Source organism: Mesoplodon densirostris, chromosome 3 (assembly GCF_025265405.1).
Source record: "Mesoplodon densirostris isolate mMesDen1 chromosome 3, mMesDen1 primary haplotype, whole genome shotgun sequence".
NCBI lineage: Eukaryota > Metazoa > Chordata > Mammalia > Artiodactyla > Ziphiidae > Mesoplodon > Mesoplodon densirostris.
The window spans coordinates 141,858,397-141,878,897 of NC_082663.1; the positions used below are offsets into that span (position 1 = coordinate 141,858,397).

Below are 20,501 nucleotides of genomic sequence, written 5' to 3' on the forward strand. Positions count from 1 at the left end.
GATAGGCGCGCGGGCACGCAGCAGGGCAGGCCGGCGGCGGCGCTAGGGGCGGCCGCGTGCATGAGCGCACGCAGCACCGCGTGGTTGAGCGCGGGCGTCCCGCCGGGTTCGGACAGCGCGGCGGGCAGCCCGCACTTGCCCTGGCAGTAGTTGGCCAGGAAGCCGCGTGGCGCGATGACCCAGCGGTGCCAGCCCACCTCGCGGAAGCTCACGTAGAGCCGCCGCGCGCGACACGCGCCCCCGGGGCCGCCGCCCACTGCGGGCTCGGCTTCGCGCCGCGGCCGGGCCAGGGGGTGGCACAGGCGCGGGTCGAGGGTCACCAGCAGCAGCGAGGCCTCGGCCAGGCTCGCGCAGGCGGCGGGGTCCCGGGGACGCAGCGCCAGTGTCAGGCGGAGGCTGCGCGGCGCCGAGGCGTTGCGGGCCCAGGCGGCGCCCAGCAGCTCGGCGCGCACCGGCATTCCCAGGGAGGGCACCGCCTGGCGGAGCACCACCTGCCCAGGGCCCGCGCCCGCCGGCGCCACGCTCAGCTCCCAGCCGCCCGCCGTCCCCGCCGTCGCCTGTGCAGCCGCGAAGCGCAGCTCCAGGCGGGCCTGGCTCGGGCGCTCGGCTGGCTCCACGGCCGACAGGTCGAAGACGACGGTCCACTCAGGGCACTGTCCCGCAGCTGAGGCGGGCTCCGGGGGCCGGGCGGCCGCGCCTGGGGAGGAAGGGAGAGGGCTCGGCTGGCGCTGGGTCCCCACTCGGTGCCGATCGGCCCGCGAAGGGGTCTCGGTTGGGGACAGCGGGGGAAGGTGAGCGACCGGAGCTGGGGGGCGCACCATCTGTTAGAAGGCGTCAAATGGTGTGAAGCGGCGGTGGGTGAGGGAGATGGAGTTGGGGCAGGGCATCACTTGCAAGGAAGAGGCCCCGACCAGTGTAGGGCGGCCAGCCCGCCGTTGGGGACATAGGCGGGGGTGGGGAGGTGAGGGGGGGGATGAGCGAACGCATGGGGGCAGTGGGGAAGCGATGCTAGGGCGGGTGGCATCTGCAGGAGGACATCAAGTGGTGTGAAGCGGCAGAGTGGGTGGGATGGAGTGGGGGCAGGGCTTCAGCTGCAAGCAAGGGGCCCTGCTCGGTGCAAGGGAGCCTGGCCTTCGGACCACTCCCCCACCCCATCCCCTGTCCCGGCAGGTGTCCACGCGGAGGAGCTGAGGGAGTTCAGACGCCCAGGTTGCTTGCGGGCTGGACGGGGCGGGTGGGGACCCTCAGGGCTCTCCGGCCTTCCTCACGCGCCGCTGGAGGCTCGTGGCGGGCTCGGGGCGCCCAGCGCGGTATCGGCCTCCCAGACCCACGCCCCCAGCGCAGACCCCACTCACCGCGGTCCGGGACGTGGCGCACGATGTTTCCGGCGACCCCCAGCTCCTCCACGTGGCACGGCCGCAGGGTAGCCCCCAGGGGCGTCCTCCGAGGGCCCGCCCTGGCCTCCTGGTGGTCCCGGCGGCGGAACAGGCGCCACATGACAGGGGGTACGGGCCGGGACTTGGGGGCGCCCCGGGGCACATCGGGAAACCCGAGAGCCTGGAGTAGGGCGGCGGCAGGGCCCGGGGGCGCGGGGGCGCGGGCCGGGGGTGACGAGGGCAGCAGTATGGCCAGTAGGAGAAGAAGGACGCGGCGGCCCGGACGCCGGCACAGCGGTGGCATCTTCGTCACAGGCGGCGGCCGGGCGAGTGCTCAGGGGCTGCTGGGCTCCGGGACCTGCGGGCTGGGGGCGGGACCGGGGTCCCTGGAGAGACCTGGGCCAGGTCAGGGTCTCGGGGGGCGTGGCCGCGATCCTGAAGTCGAATAGGGACCAATCACGGGGGCGGGGTCTCGAGGGGGCGGCGCAGGGGTCCCGGGAGTGGCCAGGGCGGGGTGGGTTGGGGCGGGGGCGGAGCCTGATAGGGCCAGGGTACAGGGGGCGAATGGGGGAGCCGCGTGGCTGGTCCCCGAGGGCGAGGTTGGGTGGGGCTGGGTCCTGGGCGGCGGGGCCGGGGTCGAGGGGTTCAGAAGCGCTTGTCCTTAACCAGTCCATTCCTCAGCGGCTTCCTGCGAGCCAGAACCGGCCCAGGTTAGCCTAGGGACCCCACGCCACCACGTAGCGCCTCCCACCACCGTCCCGCCCTCCTTGCCCTCCTTTTCCCAGCCCCGCCCCATTCTTCCTCCCAGCCCACAAGGCCAAAAGACCCTGCCATCTGCCTGCTGGGCAAGTGGTCCCTGCTCCTTCCCACAATTAAACCCTCCTCTCCCCTCCCCCCTGGGCCACCCGCGGCTGCTGGAAGGCAAAAGTCACCTACCAACCTCTGCCTGATTTAAGCCCATCGCCTGCACCTGGACCAGCACTTTATCCTCCTCCTCTCCCAGGGAGGCAGAACTGGCCAGAGCCCCCGGCGATCCCACCGGGGGCTCTGGCCAGTTCCTCCCCAACTACAATGGCCCTACCAGGAAAGGCTTCCCAGCCTATGATTCTCCATCCACTGCCCTCTGTCTACACCTGCCACAGCCCCTACTTTGCTTCCATGTCCTTAAAACAAGTTATGTAGTGTTTTAAGACGAATCAGTACTGTAAGATCCCAGAGAAAGACCCCTAACGTCTAAACAATGTTCATGGTTTGCATATTTCAAACTGTCTATAAAGATGTCTTCTCGGGATTTCCCTGGTGGTGCAGTGGTTAAGAACCCCCCTGCCAATGCAGGGGACACGGGTTTGAGTCCTGGTCCCGGAGGATTACACATGCCGCGGAGCAACTAAGCCCGTCTGCCACAACTACTGAGACTGCGCTCTGAGAAGCCCACGCACCGCAACGAAGAGTAGCACCCGCTCTCCTCAACTAGAGAAAGCCCACACGCAGCAATGAAGACCCAACATAGCCAATAAATAAATCTATAAATAATTTTTTAAAAAAAGATGTCTTCTCCTGCACCTCAATTTTCCAAAAATGTGCCACCGAGATCGCTCCCATGTGCACTGATGCTCTCCTTAATTCCATCTTCCCTGCCTGTGTTAGTGGCAGGTCTCTGGGCTTCCAACTGGGAGGGGACCTACGCCCTGGGGATCTGCCCAGGCCCACCTTACTGGACTCAACAGGTCTACCCCTGCTCCTCACCGCCACCGCCATCACTTGCTCGGTGTTGTGTCCTGTTTAACTGGCCAGCCTGCTGATGTCAAGACAGCATCTCCCCGCAGTCTTATGGTCACGGCCATTGACCATTCCCATTCCCACGTATGAGAACTCTTCGTGCCTTTGCACATGGTCCATCAGTCTCTGCTGAAGTGAATTCTACAGCCTAGTTTATGTACAACTGTATTAAGTTTTCCGAGCCAGTAATATATTCTCACGATCTAGACCTCAGAAAGCATAGAAAACTCACAGTTCAACCGAGCAGCTCCTAGGGATCTACCATCCTTTGACTTCTGTGTATCCTCAGATACTAGCATATGTGCATTACTGTACCCTGCAGCCCTTTGGTTTGTGGAGCACTCTAGCTCAGAGACCGTTCCATATGAGAATGTAAAGACATTCCTGGAGAAGATGGTCTCAGTCACTTTAGTTCGCTCTTCCCTGGGGCTGGAGCCACTGGATGCCCCTTCCTGGGAGCACACCTCCCCCCACCGGCCCACTTCTCCGTGGGCTGCTTTCTCTCGCTGCCACCGCGGGAGCCCTTTATCTGGGAGATCAGAGATAAGCCCCCCGTGGACCTCCCATCTGTCCTATATCTTCAGCTTTGCCTGTTGGTCTTTTAGACAGAGGTGGGGTTCCCAGCTTCTTGAGTCTTCTCATAGTTCAGTTGCTGGACGGCACAGTCTCTCATTTTGACTAGTTTGATTTCACAGCTTCCATTTCTGCATCAACATCTTTGATGCTTTGGGAGTTTGCACTGGGGGCTCATGCGAGATAAAGATGGCTACCAAGCAAGCGTCCCATTGACAGTTAGTTCTTCCTTCCCTCCCGGGATCCTTCTTTGCTTAAGTTTGATGGGCTCAGCTCTGTTCCCACTGTTTTAATTCCTATACTTCCACAGACGGTTTAATACCTCCAAGGATCCGTACCCCTGCCCTGTGCCTCTTTATCAGAGCTTTCCTGTGGTGATTCTGGTTTGTTTTTCTGCACAAGCTTCCAAGTGCCCCCTCCCTCCTCAAAAACAGTGTATTGGCGGGGGAGGGGAGTACCCAACTAGGGCAAGATGGCCTCTCTGCAGAATCAGATTTACACTTTTTCGTCTCAGTGCACCACAGCGGGAAAGAGAAAATCAGGACGAGGGTGGAAGCTGCAGGGACATGTGGGCAGGCAGAGACTCAGGTGGATTCTGGATGTTTCCTTGAGGATAAGGAGGAGAGGGAGAGAAGGGGGGCTCCCTAGGGTTTTGCAAGGTTTTTCATCCTGAGTTGCCATCAACTGCGATGGACAAATGTTCACGAGAGGTAGCTTGCGGTGGGAATGGGGGTTGATTCTGGATATTTAGAAGGTGCTTGGAATGTCAAGCAGACACTGACACAGACAATGGCACTCAGAGAAGCACTGTGAGCTGGGAGAGAAACTTGGAAGTCGGGGTGGCTTACGTGAAAGGGCCCTGGGAGAGGGGGAGGCCAGACGTGGAGCAGGAAGGCACTAATAAGTGAAGCGGGAGCCCATGTGCCGCAACTAAGGAGACTGCGAGCTGCAACTAAGACCCAGTGCAACCAAGTAAATAAAGAAATATTAAAAAAAAAAAAAAAAAAGAAAAAAGAAAGTGAAGCAGGGAGCAGAGGCAGACTGGCGATTGCAAAAGGAGGGGTTGGGTTGGGTATGGGGTTTCTTTTGCGGGGGTGACAAAAATGTTCTAAAACCGCAGTGATGGTTTCACAACTCTGTGAATGGACTAAAAACATTGACTTCTACACGGCAAATGGGCAAATTGCATGGTGTGTGAATTCCATCTCAATAAAACTGTTCAAAAAAAGGCGAGGGGGAGTGACCACCAGATTTGTTTGGCATCAGCGGAGCGGACAGGAGTGGTCTCGGGGTGGTGGGGGGAAGACCCCAGAGGGAGCTGGGTTCAAGAAGGGAGGGGAAGGGGGTGCTGTGCTGTAAAGCGGGGCAGAGAGAGGAGGTTTCTCTTCTTGATCAGAATGTCCCTGAGCAGGCAAAGGGGTGGACCGTCGGTGGCCTGGGACGGGGGCCTCAGAGGGAGACGGACCATCTACCAAAGCATCCAGCCAGCACTAGAGGGTGGATGTCCTCATCCGACTACCCGTTTTCCTGGGGACACGGAGGCCAAGTCATCGAGTGAGGGGACAATGGTGAGGACAGTTGGTGGCCGAGGAGAAGGAAGAGTCTCAGGAGATCAGGCACTGCCCAGGCATCGCTGAGGACCCCTGGCCCCCGTTAGTGCTGCAGCGAGGACCAGATGTGCAGGTCGTGGCTCTTCAGATACAGCGGGGGCAGCTGAGAGTGTCACGGAGGAGAAAGCCGGTGTACGGAGGGGTGGGGTAGCCTCGGGCAGGTCAGCAGACCCAGAGCGGGGTGACGGCCCCTGATGGATGGCGGTCCCAGCAGCCCAAGAGAATGATGGGAGCTTCAGACCGAGGTCGTGACCGGGGTGCAGGGGCCACTGCAGGGGGCCGAAGACAGAGGTCCAGGAGGGGCCCCACGGAGTGGGGTTCAGAAGAGAGAGCCAGCAGGAGCAAAGAAGGCCTCAGTGCTGCTTTGCCACTCGATTTATTCTCCACTCCGGGGTCCTTCAAAGTGGTTCTCAGTCATTGTTTTCTTACTGTTTTCAAATCTAACTGCATTTTCATCATACATGGTCTGCACGATCCTGGTTCTGAGCAACTGAGGTTGCCCCTGTTTTTTTTCAATTTTGAGAAGTGTTCCTGTGCTTAAAAAGAACATCTATTCTTGCTTCGGAGCTGCCTGATGAGGAGCATGGACTTTACCTCCTGTGGTCCCATCTCGCCACGGTTTAGGGCTGCATCATGCATATTCTTTCACATCAAAAATTACACCTGACTTTCTCCTCCTGTCTTTTTACTTACAACTTTTATTTATCCTGGAGTTGAAGTCTTTTAACCAGGTCAGAGGTGGATTTATTTAAAAGCCCAGTCTCGTCATTGTCATGATTATTCCATGTGTGTTTATTTGCATGCCCAATATTTGAGATTCTACCCTCATTCTGCATTACTTACCCTGCTTTTTCTAGCTTTCCTTTCCTGCTTTCACTTTGTTGTACCTGTTTTTGGTTCCATTCTCCCCTCTACACCCTAATAGTGTTAACATAAATACTCAATATAGCCCAAAGGTAATGCCCTACCCTCCTGCAAAATGCAAAGCCACCAATCCTGTTTCAATAATATAAATATTTCAGCTCTAATTTTTTAAAATCTCTCAAATTAGGCATTTAAAAAAATTTTACCCAGATATGTATCAATTTCTCTGCTGATCTCTTGGGGTAGTTTTCTGAAATATTCTCCTAGAGAAGATCTGTGAATGGTAAGCCTTCTTAGTTTTTGTTCCTGTGGATATCCTTTTTATTTTGGGGGTGGGGGTGGGGATGCTGGGGACCAAACCCAGGATCTCATGCAAGCCAACAGGTATCCTTTCTCTTGAGTAACTGTTTTTAAAGTTGTGTATAAGAGTCCCGGTTTCTTGTTACTTCCTTTCAGCATTTGAGGTGATATCTGACTCCAGTCTTCCAGCTTCCCTTGTTGCTGTTAGTCTGTCACTGTTTCGTAGGTCATCCCTTCTTTTCTGTGGCTGTTTCACATTTCACTATGATGTATTTGGGGCCCGGATGCCTTTGTATTCATCCTGCTTATGATTTATGTCTTGTCACTTTCTGGAAAAATTCTCAGCATTATGTCTTCTCATGTTGTCTCTCCCTATCTATCTCCTATTAGGACTCAGCCACATAATTCTTACTATTCTAGCTGTCATATTTTCCATTTGTTTAGGCTGCATCCTAGGTAATTTCTCTGCAGCTTTCAAGTCACTGATTCTCTTTTCAGCTGTATCTAATCGTTGGGGACTTAACATATATAATAGGTTGAATGGTGGTCCCTAAAAGGATATCTCCACATCCTAATCTCTAGAACTGTGACTGTGACTCTGTTTGGAAAAAGAGTCTTTGTAGATGTAATTAAGTGAAGGAATTTGGGATGAGATCATAGTGGTCTAAATCCAATGACAAATGTCCTTATAAGAGAAAAGAGCCAGAGAGAAGAGACCATGTGAAGACAGGAAATGGAGATTAGAGTGATGCAGCCACAAGCCAAAAAACATCTGGAACCCCCAGAAACTGGAAGAGGCAAGGAAGGATCCTCCCCTAGACCTTCAGAGCAAGAGTGGCTCTGCTGACACCTTCATTTCAGGCTTTTGGTCTCTAGAACTGTGAGAGAATAAACCTCTGTTGTTTTAAGCCCCCTAGTTTGTGGTACGTTGTTACGGCAGCCCTAGGAAAGAAATATATTTAACATCCAATGCTATTTTTGATGGTCTCTCATGCCTTTTACATTTTTAATAAACTTTTCATTTTAGAATAATTTTAGATTTGCAGAGGTAGCATAAAGAGCTCCAGGGTAGCCCTTGCCCAAGTCTCCCCGAACGTTGACATTTTATATCTCCACAGTGCATTTATCACAACTAAGAAACCAACGCTAGAACACTGCTATGAGCTAAACCATAGACTTTATTTGAATTTCACCAGTTTTTCCACAGATGTCCCTTTTCTGGTCCAGGATCCCACATTGCATTCAGTCAATCTGAGCTGAGACGGTTCCTCAGTCTCTTGTTTTCCATGACCTGACGATTTTGAGGTGTCCTGACCAGCTCTTTTGTGGCACATTCCACATTCTCATTGCTTTTTATCCCATCTTGTTTTATACCCAACTGTGCTAACTCTAGCCATCCTTAGGGACCAGGTTCTGCGGGTGGTGCCCATGGGGCCAACCATGGCAGCGTGTCCCCAGTCCCCTGTCATTTCTGTATGGAGTTTGTTCTTTGCCATCCTAGTGGGAATGCTGTCATTTGGGGCTGGAGGCGCCAGCCTCCCAACTCACATTCTGGCTGGACATTCCTGGGGGAGACAGGGCAGGGAGCAGGGTGGAGCTAGCTGGTCTGGCTTGCTCTTTGCCTTGGGCTCTGCATTTACAAGGACATCTCTAGGAGTTCACTGTTTTACAGCAGAAAGGTCTTTCAGTTTTAAATTTAGCCAATCAGGTGCCTCCCCAACCTCACCCCTGGAGTTCTCTTTAATCACCGCTTCTTCTGGAAGCCTCTGAGGGTTGGTCAGACTCCTTGGTGAGACCTCACCGATCACTATGCGCAATTCCCAACTCGCATTCGCTGGACATCGACAATCCGACACCCTCAAAACTAGACTCCCAACCCCCTACCCCCACCAGTGCACATGGCCCTGCCCTGAGTCCCATCTCGGTAAATGGCAGCTCGAGCCAGAGGTCTTGGGTCATCTTTGATTTTTTTATTTCTGTTTCACCTACATCCAAAGCAAGTCTGGTTATTCTACAACAGAGTTGGGATCTGACCACTGGGGTGACCTCACCTGCTGCCCAGCCCTCTTGTGTCCACAATCCCTGCTCAACTGCCTGACTCCTCTCTAACCTGGGCACTGGCTTTTTGGCTGCTCTGGCAATTCCCCCAGGTCTTTGCTCCCCTTCTCATGTTTTTCAAGGAGAGTTTTTAAAAATCTCTGCTTCTCTCATCCTCCTCCCTGTCCATTCTGACCCACACTTCATTGCACGCTGAGCTCACTGCTTCCCCGAAACCATCTTTCCCAGGTTGGTCACTGATGACCTCCCAGGGGCCAAATCAGAGGGTCTGCTGGGGAGCGCCCTGCGAGCCTTCAGCAGCCCCCATCTCACTGCTGCTCAACCACTCCTCACGTTGACTGTGGGGCGCTGCACATCTTGGACCCTGCTGGTCACCCCAACCTGCCTCCATTCACTCCTGGGGCCCCTCCAGGCCAGGGGCTTTGGGCGCCATCTGGCTCACATCCCAGGGCTGGCAGTCCCGAGGCCCCTACCTCCAGGACGGTCGAAGAGGCCCCTTTGGCTCGTCATACCTACAACTCCCACCTGGGCCTGAACCCCCGGCCCCATCTCCTGCTTGGCTGACCAGTGGTTGCCCCGCTGGACCAGGGAGTATTAGCCCGAACAGAGCCCGGGCTCCCTGGGCCGCCCATGGCACCCCCTCACCGCCCCCTTCCACTGCCACCTGCTTAGAGGTTGCCGTCAGGCCTGGAAAACAGCTGCTCCTCAGCAGTGGGCTTGGCCCTCACGGCTCCCACCACTGAGACCCTGATTCTCACCCGTCACCTCTCTACCCCCACCTTCCTCGCTGTCTGTCCTGACAGCATCTAACTCTGTCGCTATATCGTCCATGCCTTTATTGCAGTCTCTCTTTTGGATGCAGGCTCCGGGGGGGCAGCGTCAGCATCAGCCTCATCCGCTGCCGTGTCTCCAGGGCCTCTACCCACAGAGCGCGCTCGATCAGACAGACGTGGATAAGGAATGAACTAGGGCTGGGGGCCCCTCCACACTCACTCAGCTTTGCTGGGCTTGGGGCTCAGGGCCTCTGCTGTGTCATATTCCCGCACGTCCTTCAGCTCACGCACCTGGCCCGTCAGCACCTTGGCAGCAAAAGCCACGATGTACTGTGGGAGGGGAAAGCACAGGTGAGAAGAGAGCCCCGTCCCCGACCTCGCTGCCCTCCTGATGGTTGGGGGCTCCTGCCGCCGGCCCATTGCACGTTGCCTAACATGCCCCTCCTCCCTGGGAGTGCGTGAGAAGGGCGTGCACCTGGAACGCTCCTTGGGGACGCGGACCAGGACAGGACTGGCATCTGAGAAGAAGGGGGTGGCGAGTTGTGAGCGCCAACTCACCAGGAACCAGTAGAGGTTCATGAGGGTGAGCAACAGCAGGAGTGCGTTGAAGAAGAAGTAGAAGGGGATGTCAGGCACCGACTGCAGGCTGCAGTAGCTCGTGGCATACAGGACCTTGAGCGGGAACCAGTAGAGGCGGAACCAGAACCTGCAGGAGGGAGGGGCGGGTCGAGGAGGCTGTGGGGGAGAGGGGGAGGGGAGCCCCCTCCCTTCCCCCCGGTCCCTGTACTGTGCCGTCTGAACCCATCCATCTGCCCTGCACATCCCCACCCATCCATGTCTCCTTACCCGACCCTTGTTCATTCCTGCCCAGCTGTCTCCATTCCTGTTCTGTCCTTTCCTGCCCAGCTTGCTTATTCCCAACTCGCGCCCTCTGCTGTCCCACCAGGCCCCGCCCATGTCGCCGTGGCCCTGTCTGGCCCCTCCCACCTCACCAAGCCTCTACCCACCTCACCAGGACCCACCCCTTCCCTGCCCACCCGCCTCTCTAGGACCCACTTCCTTCCTGCTTGGCTCCACCCACTCTCATAAGCCCCACTTCCTTCCCGGCCTGGCCCCGCCTACCTCCACCAGGTCCCCTTCCCTTCCACTAGGCCCCGCCTCCTCCCCTGCCGGCTCACCAGCTGAGGCTGAAGCTGAGGCACCCCAGGTCTGCAGCCAGGGCGTGAAGCCGGTGGTGGGATCCTCCGCGGGACTTGAAGTAGACATTGAGCTTGGTGAACTCCAGCTGTACATCACTGATGTCATGCAGGAAGAGCACAAGGATGCCCACCTTGTGGTACCTGAGGAGGAGAGAGGGCTGGTTACCCTGGGACCCCTACCCGCACCGAGGCTCCCAAGCACAGGCCCCCTTGGCCACCCCTCCCGTGGGTCTGTTCAGGGCTGTCCTCCCTGGCCCATCTGCCCTGCCCATCCCCCACTCACAGGGCTAGGTCAGCAGTAACACCCAGGCTGCACCCGTCCTGTGGCAGCCATACCCAGGCTCAGGAACCTCCCTGGAAGTGCCCTCTCTGATCCTTCCTCATCTCTGTGACCTCTGACCCTCCATGACCCCTGACCCTCACAGGCCTGGGTCATTCTGTGCCCAGATAACCCACACTTTAAACATGACTGCCTTACTGATGCTCCCAGGTTTGTACATTGAAACTGAGCACTGCTGCAAACTGCAGACTTGCCTGGGAAAGGCCGCACCCCCACCAGGATCTGACGAAGGCTGGAGCCCCGTCCCTACCCACCCTTCCGCCTCACAGCTGCTTGGTGCCTGAGTTCAGCCTGGATGTGGCTGTGCATCTCTGTCACCGTCTTCATGGCCACTCTGCCCTCCTCACAGCCACAGGCTGTTCTCATCCCCTAACATCCCTGGTGTTCCCAGAGCCTTCCTTCACCAACTTTCAGTCTCGGCTCACCTGTCACCCCTGACCACCCCACCTAACCTCACCACCTCTGCAGTCCTTATCTTCCAACTTGAACTTTCCATAGTGATCACCTTCAAACAAACCGTTAGTTCTTTTCTTTCATGTTTTTGTGTGTGTGGGGGGGGGGGGTTGTTATCTGATTCTACCCTCTAGAGCAGGGCTGTCTAATAAATTTTCAAGAATGATAAGAATGTTCTAAATCTGCATTGTCCAATACAGGAGTCACCAGCCACATACTGGGCTGAGGTACAGAATGTGTGATTTTATTTAAGTTTAATTAAAGTTGACATGACCACCTGTGGCCAGCAGCTACTGTGCTGGAGGGCACAGCTAGTCCAACAAGAATAGAATTTGAGGGGCTTCCCCGGTGGCGCAGTGGTTGAGAATCTGCCTGCCAGTGCAGGGAACACAGTTCGATCCCTGGTCCGGGAAGATCCCACATGCCGCAGAGCAACTAAGCCCGTGCACCACAACTACTGAGCCTGTGCTCTAGAGCCCGTGAGCCACAACTACTGAGCCCACATTCTGCAACTACTGAAGCCCACGCGCCTAGAGCCCGTGCTCTGCATCAAGAGAAGCCACCTCAATGAGAAGCCCGCACACTGCAATGAAGAGTAGCCCCCACTTGCCACAATTAGAGAAAGCCCGCGCGCAGCAACAAAGACCCAACACAACCAAAATAAATAAATAAAATAAATTTAAATTTTAAAAAATGAATAGAATATGAGCTGTACATGTCGTTTTAAATTTTCTTAAAAAAATTTTTTTTTGAGTTTCCATGTTCAATTTTTATTTTTTTAATATCTTTATTGGGGTATAATTGCTTTACAATGTTGTGTTAGTTTCTGCTGTACAGCAAAGTGATTCAGTTATACACATATATATTCTTTTTCATATTCTTTTCCATTATGGTTTATCACAGGATACTGAATATAGTTTCCTGTGCTATACAGTAGGACCCTGTTGTTTATCCATCCTATATATAATAGTTCGCATCTGCTAATCCCAATTTCGTTTTAAATTTTCTATCAGCAACATTAAAAAAAAAAGTAAATAGGAAGAGGTAAAATTAATTTTAATAATATATTCCAATTGACTCAGTATATCCAAAATGTCATCATTCAACATGTAAATGATATAACAAAGGGACTGCAAGATATTTTCACTCTCCTTTACCCTTGGAATCAGGGTGGCTTTTACACATACAGCACGCTGTGGTTTGCACAGGCTCTGCCTTGAAGCACTATGACCATGTGCGGTGGCCACAGCGGGCTCTGGAACATCATGTTTTGTCTACTGTGTTCATGGCTGTGCCCCCAGCAGCACCTGCCACATGGCAGGTGTTCAGTAAACACTTGCTTTGTGACCTGGCCAAGGGTGCCATCCAGGAGGAGCTGGAGGGGGACAGATGGGGTGGGGGCAGGGTGGTGCCTCTCTGCACCTGTTTTGCCCCATCACTTCAGAATCTCTCTTCAGAAACCTCTCCCACAGACACCCCCATACCCCCCACCCAGGCATTAGCCTCTGCCCTGCGCCAGCCTCTTGCCACTGCTCATGCCAGTGCCCTCCACCCTCCTGTCCCCTCCTGGACTCACCGGAAGGCGTAGGACGAGATAATGAGGACCAAGGTGACCACATGGTGGATGAGCATGACCACTGAGTCCTTGCGCCAGGCATCCAGGTATAGCGTGGCATAGATGGAATGGCCGTAGAAGCTTCCCTGTAGTAGGTAGGCAACTGTGATGTCCCGTGGTACCGCCATGCCCGTCTTCCAGTCTGGGGAGGGCCAGACCGTGCCGTCAGGGACCTGCAGGGCCTCCGGGACCCGCAGGCGACCCCGAGCACTCCCTCAAGCCGGGCATGGGTCCTCTGCGTGCTGGGCGTGCCACCCGTCTCTGTAGCTGTTCTGGTCGCTGGTTTTCTGTTACCCATTCTCCACCCGTCATTGTTTATGAATAGGCATTACTTTTTAGAACAGTTCTAGATCTACAGAAAAAGGTGCTCCTACCCTGAAATTGGTCCTTTGCAGAATTTCCAACTGTGCCCCAGGCCCCCTTCCCGTCTTCTCTTACCAGGCTCGCTCAAGACACCTGGTCCTGGGTGCTGCCCTCCCAGCAAATCCCCAAACCGATGGAGGCTGCCACCTGCCTTGCTGGGCTGGCCAAGCAGCTGAGGCAGAAATCACACACTTTCCAATGCCCATGAGTGCGGGCTCTCCCGCAGAGCGAGCCCGGCTCCACCTCCCCTCCTGCGGCCACCTCCTGCCCCCCACCCCTGCACATGTGCCACCCGCACTCAGGCCTTGTGCCTTCCCAGGGGACATCGCTCCCCCCACCACCTCCGCCTCCCCTCCTCAGTCCATCACCAAGGACTCTGCCCGAATTGACCTAGAACTCCAGACTGTGCCCTGCTGTCTGCGGCTCCTTCTTTGTCTACCCCCGTAATGGCCTCCCCGGGCTCCATCCCTGGTCTCCTGTCCCTCCCCCTCCAAGCCTCAGTGATCTGGAGCTACACCCTCAAGTCCCCCTGGAGGCCAGCTATCCCCTAGATGCCTCCTATGCTGCCACCTCAGTGACAGCCCTTCGTCTGTACCCTGGTCCTGCCTGCAACAGAGATCCACTTGGACCTCTATCTGGGGGTCCCTCTTTGGTCCCCACCTCCACTCACTTGCCCTGCCCCCACTGCCCCCACCCTGGTCCAGGTACCGCCATCTCCTCCTAGCGCTGCCCCAGCTTCTCCCGGCCTCCAGAGCCTATTCCCGACTGTCCATTCTCCCCACAGCAGCCTCGATGGCTGTGAATACACAGACCCCATGATGTGGCAAGTCCACTCTTGGCCTGTGCCCAAGGAAACTGAAAACAGGGACTCAAGAGACCCCTGTATACTCATGTCCACAGCAGCACTAGTCACAATCATCAAAAGGGGAACAGCCCAAATGTCCATCAGCAGGTGACTGGGTACATAAAATGTGGTAAATCCACGTTTCGTGTATCCACATAATGTGGAATATTATGCAGCCCTAAGAAGGAAAAAAGCATTGACACACACTACAACGTGGATAAACCTCAAAAACATTACGCTGAGTAAAAGAAGCCAGACACAAATGGGCACATGCAATCACATACCAATGATTCCATGTATATGAAATGTCCAGAACAGGCAGATCCATAGAGACAGAAAGCGGATTAATGGTTGCCAGGGGCTGGGAGAGGGGTGATGGCAAGCTGCTAATGGGGACGGGTCTCCTTTTGGGGATGATGGAAATGTTCTGGAACTAGATAGACACGGTGCTTGCGCAACACTGTGAATGTGCTAATTGCCACTGAATTGCTCACTTTAAAATGGTGAATTTTTAAAAGTTGTGGTAAAAATATATATAAAACATAAAATTTACCATCTTAACCATTTTTAAGTTTAGTAGCACTAGGTATATTCACACTGTTGTGCAACCAATCTCTAAAACTTTTTCCATGTTGTAAAACTGAAACTCTGTTTCCATTAGACACTCCCTCTCTGTTCCCCCTTCCCCAGCCCCTGACACCCACCATCCTACCTTCTGTCTCTATGGATTTGACGACCCTAGGTGCCTCACGTAAGTAGCATCACACAATATCTGTGTTTCTGTGACTGGCTAAAATGGTTAATTCTGGGAATTCCTTGGCAGCCCAGTGGCTAGGACTCCGCACGTCCATTGCAGGGGGCATGGGTTCGATCCCTGGTCGGGGAGCTAAGATCCAGCGAGCCGCGCAGTGCGGCCAAAAATAAATAAATAAAATAGAATGGTTAATTCTATGTTATGTAAATTTTACCTAATTTAAAACAATGAAAGACACCTGACAGATCACTCATCCCCGACTTGAACACGTCCAGGGCTCCCCAAGGCTCGGTAGCAAAACTCACATTCCTGGCTGGGTCTCCCTCCACGTTCCATGCACAGCCTCGTGGCAGTGCTGCAGTCAGCAGAGGGGGGCCTCCCCACACCTGCCAAGTGTCTCTGTCCCTCTTGAGAAGGAAGGGACGTGGAAGCACCCTCTGTGGAAATGGGACACCCTCTTTTCCACCTATCACACTGACGAGATTGCTACAGTGGAAAGCACCCCCTCTCCAGCTTTGGGCCCCAGATCTGGGGCAGAGGGAAGAGGGCAGCAGATAATTCCCCATCTGGGCTGCGTCTGCACCTCCCTGCACGTTGCGGGGTGAGGTGGGCCGGGCTCTGTCTGTGGACCTCCAACCTCTTCTCCACGACCCCGCCTGCTGCTCTGGCCTCTCCATGTCACTCCTGCCTCATCCCCCTCCCCGATCTCCAGGATCAGCCACCTGGGCATCCCACACCCAGCTCCTGGTCTCCCCCAAACCTGCCTCACCCTGGCGTCAGCCCCATCCTCCTTCTCTCTCACACCCACCTCTGGTTTGGCAGTGAATCCTATCAATTCTTTCAAAACTTTTCTTTTTCTTTTTTCTTTTTGTGGTACATGGGCCTCTCACTGCTGTGGCCTCTCCTGTTGCGGAGCACAGGCTTCGGACGCGCAGGCCCAGCGGTCATGGCTCACGGGCCCAGCCGCTCCGCGGCATGTGGGATCTTCCAGGACCGGAGCACGAACCTGTGTCCCCTGCATCGGCAGGTGGACTCTCAACCACTACGCCACCAGGGAAGTCCCAAAACATTTCTTAAATCAGCCACTTCTCTCCCCGCCACAGCCCTGTCCTGGGCAGAGCACACCGGCTCCTGCCCTCAGCCCCACCCTTAGGTCGTCCTGTCAACGTCCCCCCTCTGCTCGTGGCCCTATGGTAAAGACCCCCACTGCTCCCACCCCACCTGACTGGGCTCCTTGCTGCTTCTGATCAGCCAGTAGCGTGTCTGTCCAACAGTGGCCTTTGCATTTCCCATCTGCCCCAGGTTCCTCCCAGTCCCCACTCAAAAGTCACCTTTGGTGGGACCATCCCCACCCCTGTAGAAGATGCCCTCCTCCCCACCTCCTAGACACCCCACATCCCATGCTCCTCTCCTCACTCAAGTTTTCTCATCTGCACTATCACCATTAACAGATTTCCTATTTCACATTAACAGATCTGTCACCCCAAAACACAAGGGTGGGGGGCTTTCTCTGGCCTACTCACAGTTATGTCAGCACAGCACCTGGTACACAGTAGGTACTCAATAAGCATGCCTGCAAAGAAGCAGCTAACTTGCAAGTGTGCTATCACAGCATCATTTATAAGCAGGAACCAGAGGCAACTCCATGTTCGAAACTTCAATTACAGAGAGAGAGTTCAATTACAGTTCATTCTCATAAAGGAAAATTGAATGACAGCTCAAACCTCCCTCTAGGGATTTATGACACGGGAAATGTGCGTGTGTTACACGGGAAAAGTGGCCATGTGGGCAGCATGGTCACAAGACAGACAGGTGCAGCGCAGGGGTGCCCAGCTCCCTGGTGCCACCAGGAGCCCTCTCAGGATGTTTACATCACACGGCAGGAAACACTTTCATGTGTGTCCCTGATACACGGTCTGGGTGGTCAGCACAAGAGTAGAGAAGCCTGACCCCTCATCACAGACTGAGTTTTCTACATCGGCCTGCTGGCTGGTAACAGAGAACAGTGCAGTCAAATTCCTGCCCATCCCACCCAGAGCTCAGGCCTTGATGACACCGACGTGGAATCCAATCAATGGATGCAGCCACTCCCACCACCTTTATCTCCTTGCCAAGCTGGTCCAAGCCACATTGGTCCCTTGTCTAACCCCTGGGCCCAGCTCCCCTCCTTACCCAAGATTCATCTGTCTCCACATGGCAGCCAGAAGAAGGTTTTTTATAATCCACAAACCCATCCCATTTAGGATGAAACTCAAGCTCCTGCCATCCTCCTCTCGTCCCCAAATATCAAGATCATGCAAGCCCCAGGGCCTTTGCACGTGTTGGACTGCTTGCCTGGGCCCACACAACGGATCCCCTCCTCTAGGATGTTTCCCTGAGTCCTGACAGGGACAGGTGCCCCCTTTTCTGGCCCCAGGGCCCCTTCATCGCCCTTGTCTCAGAGCAGACATCCAGCATGGGATGTCTGATGAGTGTCCAGCTCCCCCATCCCTTCAGAGTACTGAAGGTACTCTCCAGTACGCTTCTCTGAGTTCAGAACAGGGCCCTCCCCCAACCTGCCCCATCCCCGCAGTTCCCCTACCATAGAAGACGGAGGGTGGGTCGTGAAAGAAGGGGTAGTCAGTGCCGAAGAGCAGGTAGGTGCTGTAGCTCCAGGCGCCCAGGTAGAAGAGAAACTTCCAGGCGCTCTCAGGCATCTTGGCGGCATCTCTAGGCTGGAGGCGGCACCGCTTGGCTAGGGGCTACGGGTGAGAAGGCGGGCGGCCATCAGCACTGGGGGCCAAGGGCCGCTGCTCCAGGATAGGGAAACCAAGGCCCAGGGACTCCCCAGGCCAGGCAGTGCCGGGCCCGGTACCCACAGCCTCCTGGAACGTAACCAGAGCCCACGTGTACCTGCCAAGGGCTAAACTTAGTGCCCAGCTGTCCAGCCGCAGCCGCAAGGGGAGGGGAGTGATGGGGGAGACCTGGGAGGAAACGTGAGGGGAGGCTGTGAGGGGAGGAGGGGGACACGTGGGTGTAAAGCAAGGGAGACCAGTGGGGTCAGTCCAGGGGACTGGGGGGCTTGGGGGGGGTCTCAGGGAGAGCTAGAGGTATGACAAAGAGGAAGAAGGATTAAAGAGAAGACTTGGAAGGGGCTGTGGGGGTGAACGTGTAAAGAGAACATGGAGGGGAATATAGGGGCATCCGGGGGAACATGGGGGGCTGGAACCCTAGCAATCCCCATGGGGGAGGAACTTGAGGGAAGGGGGTGCCTCAGAGGAGGAATTGGGGAGTCCAAAGAGGAACGGGGTCTGGGGAAGATGGGGTGTGTAGGTGGGGGAGGACATGGGAACTCAGGGGAGAAGAGGAAGAGAGGATGGGGCAGAGGAAGAAAGAGGGTCAAGGAAAGGATATCGCAGATGGGGGCACCTGAGGGGACAGCAGGGAGGGGACAAGAGAAGTGGGAGCGTGCAACGGTGAGGCATGGAGGAATTTCAGGGGCCCAGCGCCCCTGGAGTCCTGGGGGCAGAGCCTCAATCTCCCTGGGGGCGGGGCTCCAGAGCTGCCGGCCAAGCCCCGCCCCCCTCCCCTAGGCGAAGCTGAGGGGGCCGGAGCACCAACAGTCGCCATGGAGACAGCCAGAGCCAGCTCCGGTAACCCCTGGCAACCACACGACTGCCAAGAAGATGAGCTTTGGAGAACGAGGCAGCCCCTCCGCCCGTTTCTTGGGAAGGGCGAGCCACGAACTGGAGTGAGTGCCCGACGTCCGGGGATTCTAAAAGTGAGGGGCCCGTGACCTTGCTGTCCTCCACCCAGCTCCCTCAGGAACGTGGGGAGGAAGTCTGCTCCACCCTGGTGGTCCCAGAGCAACCATATCCCCCTCCTGGGCTCTGGCCCTCGTCCTCCTGGACCTCCCACTGCCCAGCTGGAAACTGGGAAGGTGGGGGAAGCAACAAAGCCAGATTGGGACCAGGGCTCACCTACGGAGGGGCCCTAGTCATGCCTGCCTCCCCCTCCCTGGAGCAGCGTGGTGGCTGGGGTCTCTAACCCCCATGTGGGTCATATGGGGGTGGGAGTGGGGACAATGGCAGCCAGACAACACCCCATCCCTGACTTAACAAGGGCCAGCCTCTGCCCAGCCAGAAGAGAAAGGCCCCTTTGTTGGCTCCAGGCACTCTGTCCCTGCACCCCCTGCCACCTCCAGTCAGACGGGCGGAGTGACCCCAGCTGGTCCTCAGGGAAGTCACAGCCAAGCTTGGAGCCCAAACGCCTTCCAACGAGCTCCCATAGCAGCGACCCCTCCCCAAGGATGGGAGGGAGGCCAGGCGCCAATGTCACCCCCACAGTCACTCTCCAGCTGGGGAGGTGGCCTTCCCAGGCTCGCCGGAAACTGAGCAATTCGGTGGCGACCCCTTGGAGCCCGCACAGTCCAGCTTCGCAGACCCAGGCCGTGCCACCTCCCCCAAAGGCTGCGAACACGGCGTGGCCAGGGAGCCCAGGCCTTTGCATCCCTTGATCGGAGGGTGGCGCTGACTCCAGACAGACGAGCGGCAGCGACTGGGCAGCTCCTGCCTCTTCCCGGTCGCAGCGGACGAGCCAGTCCCGCCGCCGCACCGACCCCGGACACCGATCCGGTTCCGAGCGTGCCCCAAATGACCCGGAGGCGCAAGGCACACGCAGCCCCTGTGCGCCGAGCCTTCCCTGCCCGTGTCCTCCGCTCCTCTGTCCCCAGCTCCGTTAGGTCCGAAAGAGTGCGCAGCAGACAAGGCCCTCCCACCGCCTAGGGCCCCCTTGTCCCGCACTGACCGGACCGGTTCCCCCACATCTTGAGCATCCTACCCTTGTCAGGGTCCCCACGTCCCAGACTTTCCCCAGCCCGGCCACACCCCCACATCCACTCGCAACCCCACCCCGCCCTGACCCAGAGGGGCAAGCGGCGGCCCAATATTCCGCGTCCCGAGCTCCTCCAGCCCTGAGGCTCGCCACGTTCCAGTCACCCTGGTCCGCGGAGACATAACGGGGCGCGCGGCGGCCCTGGGTCCCCTCCCCGGACTCCCTAACATAACGGCCCCACAGCCCGGGACCCTCACGTCCCAACCCCCAGCAGCACTGACCCGAAAGAGGCGCGAAGTGGCCGCCGAGCGCAGCGCGGTCCAGCCGAGTGCGCAGAGCGCCAGCAGCAGCAGTTCGGGAGGCGCCAGGTGCGCGTGCTCGGCCAGGCCGCGGCGCGCCAACCCCCAGCCGCAGTCCGCGCAGCCCCGCGCCGCCGCCAGCGCACTGCCCCAGCCGCGCTGCACCAGCTGCGCGTAGCTAGGCATGGGCTCAGGCGTCGCCGGCCCCGCCGCGGTCCCTGCCGCCGCCATGCCGTCCGCTCCCGGCCGTCCCGGCGGTCTGCGCCCGCCCACGGTGGCCGCCGGAGCCGCGCGCCCCGCGTCACGCGCCGCAGTTGGGCCGGGGGCGCGCTGGCCGTAGCCCGTGGGACGGAGGGGCGGGGCCAGCGCTAGCTCCGCCCCGCAGGGACGCGGGGCCGGGGCGCGCAGGAGCTGGGTCCCCCGGAGGCAGCAGCGGCGACCTCGGGCGTACAAGTCCTGGCGTTGTCGCGCCGCGTCCTGGAGGCGGGC

General features: G+C 57.0%; 1 protein-coding gene across 2 annotated transcripts; it reads right to left on the reverse strand.

The window, feature by feature from the left end:
- Nucleotides 1-567: 567 nt before the first annotated feature.
- On the reverse strand, nt 568-20,248 carry CERS1 (ceramide synthase 1). 2 transcript variants are annotated; one of them, XM_060092182.1, is made up of 8 exons: nt 19,995-20,248; nt 17,483-17,642; nt 12,902-13,082; nt 10,512-10,673; nt 9,892-10,039; nt 9,554-9,663; nt 1,356-1,811; nt 568-697 (listed from the first exon to the last, which is right to left on the reverse strand). In XM_060092182.1, the coding sequence occupies exons 1-8, from the start codon at nt 20,241-20,243 to the stop codon at nt 646-648; spliced, it is 1,518 nt and encodes a 505-aa protein (XP_059948165.1). In that variant the 5' UTR covers nt 20,244-20,248; the 3' UTR covers nt 568-645. The 2 variants fall into 2 exon arrangements, with proteins under 2 accessions (XP_059948165.1, XP_059948166.1); XM_060092183.1 differs by lacking the exon at nt 568-697 and having other exon boundaries at nt 1,719-2,064.
- Between the last annotated feature and the right edge of the window lie 253 nt (nt 20,249-20,501).

Excerpts from the sequence above, each read along its gene's own strand:
- CERS1 (XM_060092182.1), bottom strand. The coding sequence starts at position 20,243 with ATGGCGGCGGCAGGGACCGCGGCGGGGCCGGCGACGCCTGAGCCCATG. Across the intron at positions 10,040-10,511 it reads CTCAGCTTCAGCCTCAGCTG|GTTCTGGTTCCGCCTCTACT; the intron begins GTGAGCCGGCAG and ends TCCCTCCTGCAG. Across the intron at positions 9,664-9,891 it reads TGAACCTCTACTGGTTCCTG|TACATCGTGGCTTTTGCTGC; the intron begins GTGAGTTGGCGC and ends CCCCTCCCACAG.